The following is a 17,210-nucleotide window of genomic DNA, read 5'->3' as shown; positions in this document are numbered from 1 at the left end:
CGGGACTGAACACGAGTCGTCAGGCAGGCAGGAAACATGGAGGGGAAATCACGAGCAAGCTCCTCATTCTTCATTTGATCCAAGGGTGTAGCTGCCACCTCCGGCCATGGCAGCATCTTCCCACCAGGTAAGTTATTGCCCAGGATGAGGGTGACCCCTCTGGCTGGTAGTGAAAGCATTACCCTGACTATGACAAACCCACTCACTAGTCTGACTGTAAATGGATCGAGTGTAGGGAAATTTTAAACACTCCGTCTGAGTTCCCTACACTGAGACATGTGACCCACAAAATGTGTTCTCAGAAAAATTTAGTGCATCAGAGCAAATAAAAGACTTGCTGCACCAGTATTATGCAGCATGGTCACCGGGACTTGATCACTGGGCTTACCACACTTAGAAACTAGCCAATGAAATCAGAATGGCATATAGCTAGGATCAGGCTTGGATTGTACATCAGCTGAAACACCACAAGCGGTTTTAATCAGACCCACACATTGAGACTGATTCAACTGCAGCCGCTACTGTCCAGCTCACATAGTCTACGAATAAATGACCTGACCTGTGACAATAAACACTTACACTCTTCCTTAGAATAATGCGAAGTAGGAGGAGGCCGTTTCTCAGAGTGACCCTTAGTGACATTGACCCCCTTCTCACTGCTCTGAGCTATTGCACAGTGAGACACAAATAGATTCTTGTGCGCAAGGCTAAATTCATCTAACACAGTGGCTTGAGAAAGGGATGTACTTTCTCTTCACCCAGGTACAGTACAGAACAATATGCTCAGGTAAATAATTTTAAAATCCTCCAAAACTATCAGCTCCTGAAGAGAAGCAAAACCTTATCAAAGAGATGGCACTTCTCCCTTGCAAACTCATAGGCCTGAGTTGTGATCTTTCTTTAAGGCTACGTCCACACTACGCCGGATAAATCCGTCACCGAAGCTTCTTCTCTTTGTTTTTACCCTCCTTCCACACTAAAATGGCGTTTTCGTCCCCCGAAACTGGAGCTTTTCAGAAACGCTCTCCAGGGTGTGTAATTTTGAAAACGCCGCTTGGCTGGAGCAGTGTGGACAGGGTAACCAGAGAAATCTGAAAACACCATCAGGACTTGCTGAAACAGATGGTGATGGCAGCGTGCCATTTCATTGTTTTCTTGAACGCAACCTAACAATTTCAGAACAGACAGCAATGAGACTGCCAGAAGAGTTAGAAATGTACTCAACAAATACTTTGACCCATAACTTACTGAATAAATAAGTATTTATTCCTTGTTTGCCCTGTTTTCTGTCCTTGCTCGTATGAAGGTGGTTTACCTATTTATGCAAGTACTTCTCTGACAATAAGTGTGTAACCGCCTAATGTAACATTGTATGGAAATACAAGATAATACTGATGCAGACACGTTTTATACATTTAACAAGATGCTTTATTAATGCAACAAAGTTAATCAGTTTTTCAATGTTCATCGTCAGCCGGGTCAACCTGTCCGTGAACTCCTTGTCGGTTGCCTCCATACGCTCCAGTATTCTTTTTTTTTTACTTTTAAGTCCTCCTGCGCGAGAGCCAACAGCTGTCTGTCGTTTAAGTTTTTCTAGTCTTTAACTGAACAAACGCACACCAAGTCTTTCACTGCGAGATTCGACACCAAACATGTTGCTTGTTTTCGGTAGATGTGTCCTGCACATGCGCAGTAGGAGATTCACTGAAATATCCGTTTTAATGTGGACAGAGATATTTTTTAAAAACGCATAGTGTGGATGCCTATTGTTTTTACGCAATACCAGCGTTTTCAAAATTATCCGGACTAGTGTGGATGTAGCTTAAATCTTAAAGCACTATCATTACATCTCAGGCATCAGCTCATATACATGCAAGACAGTAGCTTTAACGGTCTCATAATTGAGGCCATCAGACAGCAACAGAATGGGGCACACACTTTCTGCCCTTTTCCCACAAACTTACATTGCAATAGGAGAGGTCAGACATCCTGAGGCCATTGCAAAGACAACGCCATGCACTCAATAGCACTGAAGTACAAATCCACCTCACTCTCCTGAAAATGTGGCACTAACTTGATATGCTTACTCACATCAAACCCAGGCTGCAGGGTTACTGGGTCAGTGTTCACAGCAGGCAATGAATCAGGAGTTGACCGCACAACCGGAGCTGCAGCAATTTCATTGTCTCAAACCTCCAGCCGCCAGTTTAGTTTGGCGTGCAGTGCATGCTTTTTCTCATCTGAGGGAGCTGCACCATCATACGAGGATCGCACATACCGACCAGTGAACCTTCACCCTCAGACACAGCTGACACACAAGGTGGCAACATGACTTTGGCCCCAGCCTCAGCCTCCACCTGCCCTATCTCTTTTGCCCTCAGACTTCTCAGCTGTGGGTATCTCCCCCCATCAGATGTCTGTGCACCAAGCTACAAGCCACACTCCATCAGACCTTCAAGCACAGCATGCTTAATGACCTTTCTCTGGGCTTGTTTTGCCACAGGAATACTAAAATGCTCTGCCAGAGCCAGCAAGTCATCCTAATGGTGATAAAGTACGTAAAAGGGTTAACACTTCGTTAAACAATAGCAGCCTGTTTTTCTGAAAGAAACCACTGATGATCAACAGATGCGCTAATTTTGTTATTCATTGCTGAGCAATATTTCTTGGAGGTAGCCAGCTAGAGTTTCAGGATGCTTATCTCCTTGTGCAGTCATGTGTAGAGATAGGGCCGCTCCAGTCTGTTTTGTATATTAGGCCATTATGACTATCCTGTAATTTGTCTCTCAGTACTGTCAAGCAATAGATAAGTCTGACTCCAGCTCTGTATGTGTGAGGAGTATCTGAATGAATGTATCCATTTGTAAGGGGAATTATGAGTTGGTTGGTGGATCGGGCATGAACAGTCACAGGCAGACTGTTCCTGTTTAAGCGACTAACTGAGTAAGCCCTGGGTGCTTTGAATAAAGAGTCTGTACTTATACAGTCTCTGAGTGACTTTATCCGAGTTCGACTTCCATAATGGCACATATCTAATTGCTTTACTGTAGGATTGCTCAAAAACGCCTGCAACATAAACTGGTCCATATCCACACTGAGAGACTTTCACCCGAACAGCAGTGAGTTTAAACGAGTGACACCAACCAAACCAGCCAGCACAGTTTAAGAGCACTCTCCAGTCCCTGTCTACCTAACCAACAAACACTAACTAAATCCTAGCTGCTCTTCAAAGGCCTTAAATGCTCAACTCCGCAACATAATATCTGATAGCATACCCCCACCAAGGAGTCATCCCTCATAAAAGAAAAAAAAACTTCAACTCACCCATTCCAGAAACCAACTCCAACAGAAAGTATCCTGGACAAGGCCCTAACTTATGTTATGTCCCCTGTTGGCTCTCAGGAAAGTACCATAAAAACAAGTCCACCCTGAGTGTTGAGTGATGTTTCTGACAGGAAAAGGACAGGGTAGACACAGGCAGCCCTATTTGCAATATAAGTGATCCAGGGCAACCAAATCCAAAAGCCAGAATCCTCAATATGAAAACACAGATCAGAACACAAAAACTACAAGGTTGTTCACGGGAAACTAGCGCAACTCTTTAACTATCGATTCTCCCCAATGGTTCTTTCTTTTCTGCAGCTTCCTGGATGCCGGCTTCTTTAAATTGTGCTCTCCAAATCCCGAATGGAGCAGCAGTGTTCTAAATGGAGACTGACAGCAGCTCATCACACCTGAAGCAAGCAAAACTGGACCAGAAGTGGGGGTAAAGAAAAAGATGGAGAGAGAACATAAAACAAAAATAATATGGGCACACACTGCACGCACGTAACAAGTCCAGTGTGCCAAAGGCTCTCTTTACAAGCTTTTCTACCTGTGACACCACTTTGAAGGAATTTTGGATAAAGAACTTCCAGATCAGAGCCATGAAAGTTGTTCTGTGCAGTGTGCTGAGTAAACAGCAATGTGGGGGGGGGGGGGGGGGGGTCATCTGGACATTTAATCCTCACTCTTGTGAATTAACACTAATTGTGACAGCTTCAACAACAGCTTTATCACCCCAATCGACCAAGGATCGAGACTCACAGCTATTTCTGCCAAACGTCTGGGCAAGATAGTAATACACCTCACACTGAATCACATTCTTTACAGTCACTGACCTAAATTCAGCTCCTTTTCTAATAACGACTAGCCTTTAAGTTTGTAACTGACATAGAACAGTATTGTTTGAATTTTGTGAATTGAATTGGGAGTCAAAAATACTTTGATGTACCCAAACAAATTGCAATGGACATGGTTCAGCATCTGTACCTTCATTTCGGTTTGCCATGAGAATTCTGGGCATCAGCTTTGTCTGGCAATACGCACGGAACGAATCTCTGATCAGGATCTCCTCTTCTGTGAGTTGACCCTCCATATTTAGGGCATCTCGCCAGTCAAACTGGACACCAGCCACTGCTGGAGAGAAGAGACTGATATTTTAAAAAATTCCAGAAATTCCAGACCCAAAATCAACACTAACACCACAGTTAATACTCAGCTCATATGCTGTCTTCCAGACATGATTAAATTTTCAACTGTGCTATGCTTTAATCTGTTAACTGACTGCTAAAATAAATTCATTGGGATGATGATAATCTCAGAAGAGATCACATACAAGATTATTACAGCTCAGGACATGAGATTTCAGAGTTCAATTCCAACATCAGCTGTAAGTAGTCTGTACCTTCTCCACTTGGAATGTGTGGGTTTCCTCTAGGTGCTCCGGTTTCCTCCCACAGTCCAAAGACATTCTAGTTATTAGGTTAACTGGTTATTGCAAATCATCCTGTGATTAAGCTTGGTTTAAACTGGGGGTTGCAGGGTGGCACAGCTTGAAGGGCCAGAAAGGCCCATTTCACATTGTATCTCAATAAATAAACAATGTCCGCACAAGAATATCCACACAGTGTAATGAGTTTTAATTTTGACCTACACTTTGAGGTTTTCATCTCTTCAGATCTTTCATTTTTCTCTGTGAAAAGAAAGTAAATGCAGGTTATATTTTCCCTTTCATGATGTTAATTTTCTACAATAGACTTTCAATGTACATGAAAGCAAAATTCTGCAGATGCCTGAAATCTGAAATAAAGTTATCAACCAGCCTCTCCTTCACCGACTGTCTATATTTCTTGCTGCCTCAGTAAAGCAGCTAGCATAATCAAATACCCCACCCATCCTGAATATCCTCACTTCTCCCCTTTCCCATCAAGCAGAGGTACAAAAGCCTGAAAATACCAGACTCAAGGATAGCTTCCACCCCGCTTATCAGACTTTGGAATGGACCTCTTCTACTCGTGCCCCATTAATCTAACTTGGGTTTTTTTTGCACATTATCGTTTACCTCCATTACACTCTTTTGGTAGCTTTTGCACTTTATTCTACATTATTATTGTTTTACCCCATCCTACCTCAATGATCTGTATATACAGTATGCAAGAGAAGTTTTTCATTAAAATTAGCCTTCTAATTACTAAAGGACTTCCCCACTGCACCACCCAGAATGAACATTTGGCCTCCTAATAAAGCAGTATATGCTTTTCACACCTTGAGATCTCACCAATTTAATCTAAGAATGGTCAATAGGTTCTAAACTTCTACAGCATAAAAAAAGCATTATTAAGTCTGCCTGGTTAAGGTGAAAACACAAAGGCCCTGTCTAATTCTGATTTGTTGCAGCTTACAATTGAGAATCCCATTGGCTTCTGAACTAGAGCTACAACCTTCCCTTTCTATTCACAGTGTCCTGTATTGCTGAGATACACAATACTGACTCAGTGAAGTGCCTGAACTCAGACATAGCACCAGACCAAGACTTCTATCTCTGAAGTGTGGTGACACCCTCAATCACAGACTTGGAAAAGATCTCAGTGCCAATCTGCATTACTTGGGATCTCCCAAATTTAATATGACCAAGTGAAATTGTGCAGAAGTTTTGCAGATTTGGAAAGTTCTCCAAAGCTCCTAAGGCCTTGAAGGACAGAATGAAAAAAGAAAAATTATTTCAATTTGAAACTTAGGGAGTCAGTAAAAGTGCAAACCTTTTACTAACTACCATATTCCCAGGTAATATTGGGAAGTTTGTCAGCAGCTACTTGTGTTACAAGTTAATCAGGAATATCAAATTCTGTATAAATGAAGCTGTTTTCAGCATCTGTGGGAATTAACCTGTCACAGGCAAATACTCAAACACCCCATCACCTTGGGATAGTGTAGTGGTGTATCGATTTCAATACAGTGATCAGAGTTCAATTCCTGCCATTGTCGATAAGGAATTTGTATGTTTTCTCCCATAACCACATGGGTTTTCTCCCACAATCCAAAGATGTACAGATTAGGGTTAATGAGCTGTGGGCAGGTTATATTGGTGCCGGAAGCATGGTGACACTTGCCGGTTGTTCACAGCACATCCTCAGATTGTGGGGGTCTTTCACACAAATGTCACATTTTACTGCGTGTTTCAATGTTTAAATGTACATGCGATAAGTAAAGTTATTACCAAGGTACATATTACCATATACGTCTTGGAGATTCAGTTTCTTGTGGGCATACTCAATACATCCAATAACCATAATAGGATCAGTGTAAGACCACAGCAAAAGGGTCGGCAACAATTGTGCAAATACACAAAAAATAAATAAGCAATAAATATCTTTAAACTATCTTCAAGTATTTTTAAAGCTAATCTTTAAATGAAGTCTGTCTCACTCCCTCTTTGCTGAGATGCTCTAAACTACTCATTCCCATGATGAAACTCATTTTACGTACCACATCCCTCTGAGAGAATGTAGACCTACCACCTCATTCTCTGCCCAACGTGTCTCCTCAATGCAGCAGCAACGAATTCCTGACCTACGACACTAAACGGTGTTCACGTCTTGCACTGGGGCGGTGAGATTCCCGCTGTGCAGTGCAAGCTGGCACCCTAGGGAGCAGCTGGAACTACAAACTGCACTCAGCTAGCTGCACCAGTATTAATACCTGCACACAGCCTTACCCAGCATTCAGGCATACCTGCAGACACCCTCGCTCACTGCCTCCTCCCCTACTTCTTACCAAGTTCAACTACTATGTTTGCGCGAATATTTACTTCAGCCCCTCTTTCTCATTGAGATTCTTGGTTCTGAAATTTCTGTCAGGTTATCTAGAATCAGAATCAGGTTTGTTATCACTGACACGTTGCAAAATTTGTTGTTTTGTGGTAGCACACAGAGCAATGCATAAAATTACCATGTTACAATAAGAAATATAAACAAAAATAAATAAGTAGTGCAAAAAGAGCAAAAATAGTGAGGTAATACTGGCTATAACCTTCCTTTAAACAGTTTCATGGAAGGAAACTATACTAGTTAACCTTCCATGGGAAAATCTTCCACTTTCTCATTATATAGCCTCATCTCTCTCTGTAAGGACACACATTTGCCCTCACAACTTTTCCTTATCTCATATTCTCACAGTATCTTAGTTTCTTCCACAGGGAAGGGGCGCCTAACACCTCCTTTGACGGAATCGTATCTTCGTCCCGCCACCCCAAAATTACAAGTTAACCAACTTAAATTACCATAAATAAAATATAACTTACACCATAAAATAAACAAAACACTCGTACAAGACAGAGAATTATAGTCCCGTGTTGTTATGTTCCAGAACATGATGGCAAGGTAGGTCTTCAAGCTCCTGCACTACCTGCCTGCTCGATGGTAATTAGAGAAGAGGGCTGGGGTGGGGTGGGGTGGGGGTGCCTAGTGATGGATGCTGCCTTGTTCTACAACATCATCTTGTAAATGTTCTCGATAGCGGGCAGGGCTGTACTGGAACTGATTGAGTCAACCTCCAAGCCTCGTATCCATGTGCGCTGGAGATTCCATACCAGGTGGTGATGCGACCCGCTAGAAAGCTCTCCACGGTACATCTGGAGAACTTGCTGAATCTCCTTATCCTTCTAAGAAAGTAGGACCAGTGGCGTGCCTTCTTCGTAGTTGCTGGGCCCAGAAATCTGCCTTTCCTCGCTTGATCAACCTCCCGTCTTCCTGTGCCGAGTTTAGTTCGTCCCGATCCTCAGGCCTACCGCGATTTCTGACAACTTTATAAATCAAATCTTTGAATGACATAATTTGTAATGCTTTTTAATTTTTCTCCCGTCAGTCAGAAATGGTACATCTTTTCTTTCGGAATTTTGCATCCCAGTTTTTTCGGCAAATTAAGCATTGATTCTTTAAGTGATATGCTTCGCTGTAATACCTTCTGATGCATTTTCCCATTGAAATACAGCTAATTCTCCTCTCATACCTTCATATTTTGCTTTGTTTAGGTTGAAGTAAACCTGAAAAAAATCCTCTTTTTGAGCTAATTCAAATTGTATCCATATTAATCCCCTTCCACGACCGAGAAAGTTATGCAACTGCCATTCTTGGCCACTCTAATAATAAGCAACCCCGCACCTCACTATAAATAGACGTCCCCTCACCTCTTAGTGCCTTCGCCGTCCCCTGCGTCCGAAAGGAACTGGCGGCTGTCGAGAGCCTATTCAGGAGCCTCCGAGTTACTTTGATCAGGGCCATGGCGGATGCTGGCGCAGGTCAGGTCTGAGCTGCAGCGATTCCCTCCGGGATCCCTTCACGCCGACTTCTGAAACGGGATGGAACAATCCTCGACCCTCCGTCCGCCCGCCCGCACGCTGGAAAGAATACCTCAAAAATACAACCGCAGACGCTGTGGATCAAAGAATACCTGATACTTATGCGACCAACAGGAAGACACACACCTCTCGTCGGCAGTGCTCGCCGCTCTGACGTCACCCAGGGTTGACGGGCAACCTCTGTAGCCGATTGCTGTTGCGAACGTTCCAAGGTAACACCCAGAGCCAATCAGCGCCCTCCTTCTGTTCGGCCAACAACACGTTCGTTGCAAGAGGCGGCAGGGTGAAGAACCGCCGCGTTCAATTGGTCCGCGTCAAAAGACAGTGTTCGCCCACCCTATTAATCATTATACAGCTTGTTGAGTTAGGGGCATTCTGTACCCCTCTATTAAGTACAGAGGGAAAGAAGCTAACTACGCTTTGTCAGGTTCATTTGGGAGAAAGGAGTAATTGTTGTGGGTAAAGCCAGTGTTTATTGTCCATGTTTGTGAAATTCTGCACACGTGGTAATATTTAAAATTACAGTAGCAACATCCAGGCTTCTCATACAGGGAGGATACATTTTTGGGATATTAACTGGGAATACAACACAATGAAGGGCTGGGAAAAATATTTGACAAGGTTATTGAAAACGTCTTCCAGGAGGACCACAACCTACCTTGTGGTTTGGAGGCTTGTGTGCCTCAATGAACCAGCAAGATATGTTGGCTGAAGTCAGGGCTTTATGCTTTGGCACTTGGTCGGGTCATCCTTGCCAAACAGGTCAAGGCCAACTAAGAATGGTCCAGTGGTCCTCCGGTCCTCCATGTTCGGGGATTCAGCTCAGGACTAACAACCCTTACTGGTAAAACTGTTAAGGAAACAGCAATGAAGAATCTTACATCTGATGGTATTCCTAAATCTCCGCCTGGAACTTGCATGACTGACAGTAGTGAAAACTGAGCTACTGACATGATGAAGGAAGCCCTGAACACTGCAAGAGATGAAGGATCTTCATTACCACCATAAACGCCAGCGACGTAATGGGCAGTAGGTTATTGAAAGAGCATAAGACATAGGAGCAGAATTAGGCCATTCGGCCCATCAAGCCTGCTCCACCATTCAATCATGGCTGATCCTTTTCTTTTCCCCTCCTCAGCCCCTCTCCCTGGCCCTTTGAATCATTAGCTAATCATAAATCTATCGATCTCCACCTTAAATATACCCAACGATCTGGCCTCCACAGCTGCCTGTGGTAACAAATTCCAGAAATTCACCACCCTCTGGCTAAAGAAATTCTTCTGCATTTCTGTTTAAATGAACGACCTCGATCCTGATGCTGTGCCTTCCCTAGGACCGAGCTCAGAGAAGAAGGCCCTGTGCCCTACATGGTGAGTTCAGAGTGATTTGCTGGTGGATTGGAGGGACTGCAAGGGTCAAGGAAACCTCTGGTAGCCCCTGTTCCCAATATGCTGCATAGTAATTGAAATGCTCCTGCGCACATAGTCTTTGTTGCTGCACAGCTGTTCTTTAATTTTATATAGTGTTAATATAATTTTGGAATTATGCTAATATAATTTTGAAATCTATGTTAATGTAATTGTAAAATACCCTGTAATTAATTATGTTAAAGAATATAATCCATAAGTTTCCTAAAAAAATTAAAACATTTTAGAGTTTCAACGCATACACATTGTCAGTATTTCAAGTTACAACTTAGTTATAAATTAGTTACAAACATAGAATGGGAGTCGATAGTTCATTGTTGATAAACCGTCAATCTGCTAAATGCTGACACTGTCTACAAAAAAAACATTTAAAGTGCTGCGCAGTTTTCAGGTCCTGTAAAAATTTCCTGCTGAGAGCAATGGTTGGTCTCTGCAGCTGTAAAAAAAATCAAAGGTAATGTTGTTCTGGACACACGCAGACTCACCTTACTGAGACTGGAAGAGAGTTATCAAGGGTGTGGATGTTGTCAACTGTCTGTGGCAGTGGTACTTCATAGCACCACCCCACCACTCCTCCGTCATACTACAGACACTTTTTGAAGAAGAGACCTCCTAACTTCTAGGTACATCACATTTTTATAACCTTAAGATCAATGATAACTCAATACAATTTCAAAGGTTACAATGACATCGTTCACTTCAATACTTTGGGTTGACAATGCTTCATTTAAATTATATATAATTTTCAAACACCTAAATCTTCACACCAGTGCTACAGATGCCCTAGATTGAATGTCAATCACCATTGTCTGTGTGTGTGTGAGAGAGATTGTGTGTGCACACGTGCTGTGTGCATGTGTGTCTGTGGGCATACAGGAATAGTTCACCACCTGTTGAATGGCCTTTTGAGAAATACCTGTGTATTTATCACTTAGGCCTGACAATGGAGATGAACTAATGCAAGAAAAGTCACAATATGCTGAACAGGTCAACATCTTCAGGGGTGGATATGTGTAACTATTTGTATTTTGTTTTGTGAATGTATCAGATACTGGGCAGGAACGTTAGTCACTCAAATTAGTCTTTTCCTATGGGGTTTAAATAACTTCTTTGGAACCAAAAAGCAAAGCACTATTTAAAGATGAGTCTAGTTTAGTTTAGGCAGCTATGTGTAGCCTTTAACCGCTGTGGCATTGATTGTACAGTATCTGTTTAGCAGAATACAGGTAATACATTTCATCAAAAGGTAGCCACTGAACATGTACATAGTGACAGAACACCCAATTCATCACTGCATATAAGTGCTGTATACTTATCTGAAGTATGCATTAAAGTATGAACTTTATTTTTTTGTAAGTGTTCTTACTGTACTGTAATTTATATTACCTTTTATGTATTGTGCACACAGAACTGTGGCTGAAAAACAATGACCTTCACAACATGTCAATGACAGTCTGGGCAGCACAGCAGTGTAGCAGTTAGCGTAACGCGATTACAATGCCAATGAACCAGGCTCATTTACACTGCTCTGTAAGAAATGTGTACATTCTCCCCACGACTACATTGTTTTCCTCTGGATTACTCTCACATTCCAAAGACTAAAGGTTAGATTTAGTGAGTTGTGGGCATACTATGTTAGCACTGGAAGCATTGTGACACTTGCAGGCTACCCCCAAGCACATATTCACAGTATTTTGGTTGTTGATGCAAACAACGTATTTCACTGTATGTTTTAATGTTTTGATGTACATTTGACAAATATATAAAGAAATGAACTATATAAAAAATCTTCAAGATGCTGTTGTTAATAAGCTTATAGGTTAGTAGCTTACGAGAGTGTAATTGGGCCAGAAGGGCCTGTTACTGTACAGTATCTCTAAAGAATAAAACTATTCAATGATAAACCTGATTCTGTATGCTATATTTCTACTATATAATATGTATGGTCACAATCTGCACCATAAAGACTTCCAGCCATTAATTCACTGCAGTTCCTTGCACTTTCTCCAGTGGTTCAAAGATCAGCAAAGCACAAATTCATAGCAATGAATATTCCTCTTTAAGAAATATTGTACTGAATCAGAATCAGGATCAGATTTATTATCACTGACATATGTCTTGAAATTTGTTGTGTTGTGCCAGCAGGACAGTACAATACATAAAATATACCTTCAGGTATATATATCTGAAAAATAACTAGTGCAGAAAGAGAGCAAAAAAGTGAAGTAATGTTCATGAGTTCATGTTTCATTCAGAAACATGAAATCAGAGGAGAAGATGCTGTTTCTAAAATATCGTGTTTGTCTTCAGTCTCCTGTACCTCCTCCCTGGTGGTAGTAATGAGAAGAGCACATATCCTAAGAGGTCCTTCGTTATGGTTACTGCCTTTTTGAAGCATCGGTTTTTAAAGATGTCCTTGGCACTGAGGAGACTGGTGTACTGCTCCAGTCATCACCAGCTCTCCAGTGCTTCCCTGCTGGTGATAATCTGCACTGGAGTTTCCTGGATCCTCCAGGACTCTGAGGTCTCTACACCTCGCTGTGTTTGTTGTGCTGGTGGTAAAGCAATGACTGCTGGCAGCGGGCTGCTCTGCTTGTTGAGGGAATGGAGCAACAATTCCATTTCAGGGCACAGAGCGTGAATCTCCCAAGCAACAACATCGGCCACAGCCTGGCACATCACACCAACATCCTTCAGCAGATCTGTGTTGCCCCTCCCACCAACGCTGGTATCAATGTCATGAATCTTGCTCCGGGCAATGTCCAGAAGGCCACCTGGTGCCAGGCAGCTTGGATTCTCGAACATGATTTGTAATTCTTGCTCATACATCAGCAAAGCCTCATCTGCAACAAAACAGGATATCAATCATCACTACCTTTTACATTCTCTGTCTGTCCTGGTGAGGACAAAGGAGTTTCCTTTTGACTTGAACTGAGATTGAAGACTCAAGGCATGGTAGATGTGAAACAAACTGCTGGAGGGTCTCAACCCGAAACTTCGATTGGATAGAAAATCTCAAACTCAAATATCAACAGCTCTCTTCCTTCCATAGATGCTGCCTGACCCTTCGAGTTCCTCTAGCACTTTGCTCTTTGCTCCTGTGGTTAAATACAGATCATGACAGCATGGTAGTGTAGCAGTTAGGGTAATGCTTTACAGTGACAGTGATCAGTGTTCAATTCCTTTCACTGTCTATAAGGTGTTCATACATTCTCCCTGTGACTGCACGGGTTTCCTCCCACTTTCCAAAAGCATATGGGTTAGTGTTAGTGAGTTGTGGGCATGCTATGTGGGCACCAGAAGCATGGCGTCACTTGCAGTCTCCCAGCGTATCCTTGCACAGTGTTGATAATGATGCAAACAACACATTTTATTATATTTCGATATACATGTGACAAATAAAATTAATATTGAATGTCTTAACCCAAAATGTTGACAATTCCCTTCCTTCCAAAGATGCTGCTTGACCCAGTGAGTTCCTCCAGCACTTTGCTTTTTGCTACTGAACACGGATCAGTACAATCCCTCCTTCGCCTTCTTATTCAATCAGCAGAAATATTTGGGATTTTGGGCATTCTGCAGTGAGAAGTGTTTGGTTGGAATGGAGCTACACTTCCCAGAGGTTTAGAAACGTATTCCCTGAGCACATAAGTCTTCTAAGAGTGATGTGGAGAGGTAAATTCACCATTCATAGACAGAAGGTCTAACAGTGCAGCAGTGGTCAAGGACCACATCAGGCTTGAACTTATTCTTGCACCTCTGGAGGGGGAATCAGAGATGTTTGAAGTGGACAGTGTCAGCTGTTCTTAATCTTTCTGAGTAAATTAAAATCTTTGATTGTTTGCCCAATCCCAGTGTAAATCTGATGCATTGCCTAAAGATGATTAGAGTTAGGAAGGATATGGAAGCTTTAGAGAGGGTGCAGAGGTGATTTACCAGGATGCTGCCTGGATTGGATAGTGAAAAGTGGTGTTGGATGATATGAGAACAACACTCCTGTTGACTGAATCTGATCATATTGAGTTGTGGAGCAACTCAGCCCCATTCTCCCAACTTCTTATCATAATCTTTGATGTCCTTACTAACCAAGAAACTATCAACCTCTGCTTTAAATATACCCAATGACTTTGGCTCCACAGCCATCTGTAGCAATGAATTCCACAAATTCACCATCCTCTGGGTAAAGATATTCCTCCTCATCCCTGTTCTAAAGGGGCATCTTTCTATTCAGAGACTGTGCCCTCTGGTCCTAGACTCCCTCATGAAAGGAAACATTTTCATCATGTCCATTCTATCTAGGTCTTTCAATGTTCAATGTTTCAATGAGATCCCTCCCCCCCCCATTCTTTTAAACTCCAACAAGTACTAGCCTAGAGCTATCAAATGCTCTGCATACATTAATCCTTTCATTCTTGGGATAATTCTCACGAACCTTCTCAGGACCTCCTCCAATGCCAACTGAGGTCCATGGTGCATGTCATCGCTTGGAATTCCTGGTGAAGGTTATGACCTACACACTGATATAAAGTGAGCAACATAACCAAATAGAGAAATGTACCCACCTACAACTTTGCCCAGACTTGCTCCAGCAGTCTTGATGTCATCCATATCTTCAACTGAGAGGAGTTCCTGTGTGTAAGGAAAAATACTCTTAATACAGAACTTCTCTTTAATGTTCCACTCTCCAACATGAACAAAACTGTCATATCAGAAGTAGAAAGTGGTAACCGTGGTTTCTGAATTGCTATGTGGGATTTTCTCCAGCAACAGCCTTTATCCTCTAGTACTTTATCACATTAGGAAGGAGATCAGACGTGTGCCAGGTCCTGTTGCTCCCTGCATCCCCTCATTTGTCACCGAGCTGTCAACAACTTCAAGGAGTGCTCAGTGCTAAATACTTCCCCTCTCCAGAGGAAGCATTGCAATGATCCCATCCGGAGCATCTATGGAGGGAAATAAACAGTCACCATTTCGAGCTGAGACCCTTCACTGGGACTGTAAAGGAAGGGAGCAAGACCCAGAATAAGATTGAAGGAGGAAGGTGAGGAGTACAAGGTTAGGCCAAGTGAGAGGGAAAGTGGGTGCATGGGGGAGAAGGGATGAAGAAAAAAGTTGGGGGGTATAGGTGGAAGAAGTAAAAGGCCGAAGAAGCAATCTGTTAGGAGAAAAGAGTGGACCATGGGAGAAAGGGAAGGATGAAGGGAACCAGAGGGAGATGATGGACAGGTAAGGAGAAGAAAATGGGTGAGAGGAGGGCCAGAATGGGGGGTGGAAAAAGAGAGGAGGGAGAAATTACTGAATGTTGGACAATTTGATGTTCATTCCATCAGGTTGGAGGCTACCCAGACAGAAAATGAGGTGTTTCCCCCAACCTGACTGTGGCCTCATTGTGACAGTAGAGGAGGCCACGGACCGACACATTGGAATTGGATTGGGAAGCTGAATTGAAATGGGTGGCCACCAGTAGATCCTGCCTTTTGTGGTAGATGGAACAAAGATGCTTGACAAAGCAGTCTTCACAATCTACATCAGATCCTTACCAATGTAGAAGAGACCACACCAAAAGCAATATATATTGTAGGCAGTTGACTTGTTGTCTTGGCTCGTTGGGCCAACAAGTACGTGTACTGGGTCAGTTTGGGTGGCAGGGTGGAGATTCGGCTCCACGAAAAGAAGTGTGAGGAACTCACTCCTTCTCACCTCTGGCCTGAAGATCACCCTTTGGCAAGGTGTAACACCTTCTTAGTCCCCCAATCAGGGTCATGTGAAGCCATGGGAGGAGATAATAGATGTTTGTATGAATAGCTGGTGCATATCACAAGTCCTGGTTATGTGACCACTGACACCAGGCAGACAATCTCTGAGGAATAATGGCTGCCTGGGGTCACCCATCTTGTCCAGAAGAAGTCAAAGGCAAACCACTTATGACATAGCACATGATGAATGAACTGGGTCAGTGAGGGTGGATTTGAGATTGCAATTAGCCGCAAGATCGGGAAGCAGAAAATCGCAGCCATGGTCCTACTGTTTGATGCATCCAGTTACCTTTCTGCTGGCAGCATGTTTATGTTGCAGTTAGTGTAACACTTCATAGTGCCAGTGACCCAGGTTCAATTCCTGCCACTGCCTGTAAGGCATTTGTACATTCTCTCCTTGGCCACATGGGTTTCCTCCAGGTGTTCTGGTTTCCTCCCACATTAGTGTCAGTGAGTTGTGGGCACATTATGTTGGCTCCGGAAGCATAGTAACACACGTGGGCTGCCCCCAGTACCATGGTTGCTGATTTGATTTGACACATTTCACTGTATACTTTGATTTACACGCACCAAATAAAACTAATTGTTACGAATGTCTGGTGAGAACAGTTTAGGGCTCAATCACACTGATCCAGCATGGAAGCGACTGTTGACGAGCAGGAATGAGAAGTCCCAGAAGAGAAAGGCTGACCCGTCTGCAGATGACAGGACTAACTCACACATTGCGAGGAAGTCTGTGCCTGAGATTATTTCCCAATTATATTGTTAAGGAATAAAGCTACAGAAATTGTTTTGCTCTGCCCAGGGAGAGCTCCCCGGGTCTGGTGAGACTGACCTGAATGGTTTCATTGAGGTGGTTGAGGTGGTCAAGCTTAGCAGCCAAACTGTGTAACATTCGCCAGCATGCAGGGATGATGTCATAGTGCTGACTAATCAAGCACTTCAATGCTACTAACCTAAACCAATGAAAAGATATGTCAAGAAAAGCATTTAACAGAATCTGCAGCCGGCTATCTTGGTTGGATGTCCACATCTACCTTCCGCCGTTTATCCCTCCATTGTCAGCAATTCTAACACCAAAATCTGCTCCTCTATCAATCTAGAACAGGGGTTCCCAACCTGGTGTCCATGGAACCCCTGGTTAATAGTAGGGGTCCATGGCATAAAAAAGGTTGGAAATCTCTACTCTAGAAGGAACTGAACTAAATTGAGGTGAAGAGCAGGATTTACCCTGGCACATCTCCCCTCACACAACCAGAAAGCATTAAAGTCAGTTTCAGCTCCCCAATAGATATTAGATAAATTGCTTCCCCTTCTCTTGTATATGCTGTTGGATTGATGGTGGACAGG

The 17,210-nt window shown here is 42.9% G+C and overlaps 2 protein-coding genes across 5 annotated transcripts in view; both read right to left on the bottom strand.

Moving 5' to 3' along the window:
- LOC140740087 (glutaryl-CoA dehydrogenase, mitochondrial-like) overlaps positions 1-8,849 on the bottom strand; it is a 32,981-nt gene extending 24,132 nt beyond the window's left edge. For 2 of the 4 annotated variants that reach the window (XM_073068959.1, XM_073068960.1), the window contains exons 1-3: positions 8,507-8,849; positions 4,976-5,014; positions 4,312-4,458 (exon numbers count right to left, since the gene is read on the bottom strand). In XM_073068959.1, coding sequence (XP_072925060.1) covers positions 4,312-4,458; positions 4,976-5,014; positions 8,507-8,600 — 280 coding nt within the window. In that variant the 5' untranslated portion in view covers positions 8,601-8,849. The remainder of the gene's footprint in view (positions 1-4,311; positions 4,459-4,975; positions 5,015-8,506) is intronic. The other 2 variants (XM_073068961.1, XM_073068963.1) reach the window with 2 other exon arrangements.
- A 2,421-nt stretch (positions 8,850-11,270) lies between these two features.
- The window catches only part of LOC140739656 (uncharacterized), a 70,212-nt gene continuing 64,272 nt past the window's right edge, over positions 11,271-17,210 (bottom strand). The window contains exons 19-21 of the mRNA XM_073068030.1: positions 16,696-16,816; positions 14,667-14,733; positions 11,271-12,947 (exon numbers count right to left, since the gene is read on the bottom strand). Coding sequence (XP_072924131.1) covers positions 12,556-12,947; positions 14,667-14,733; positions 16,696-16,816 — 580 coding nt within the window. The 3' untranslated portion in view covers positions 11,271-12,555. The remainder of the gene's footprint in view (positions 12,948-14,666; positions 14,734-16,695; positions 16,817-17,210) is intronic.

This window comes from Hemitrygon akajei, chromosome 16 (genome assembly GCF_048418815.1).
Source record: "Hemitrygon akajei chromosome 16, sHemAka1.3, whole genome shotgun sequence".
Taxonomy (NCBI): domain Eukaryota; kingdom Metazoa; phylum Chordata; class Chondrichthyes; order Myliobatiformes; family Dasyatidae; genus Hemitrygon; species Hemitrygon akajei.
The sequence above is the reverse complement of the archived record's forward strand: the minus strand, read 5'-3'. Positions and strand labels throughout refer to the sequence as shown.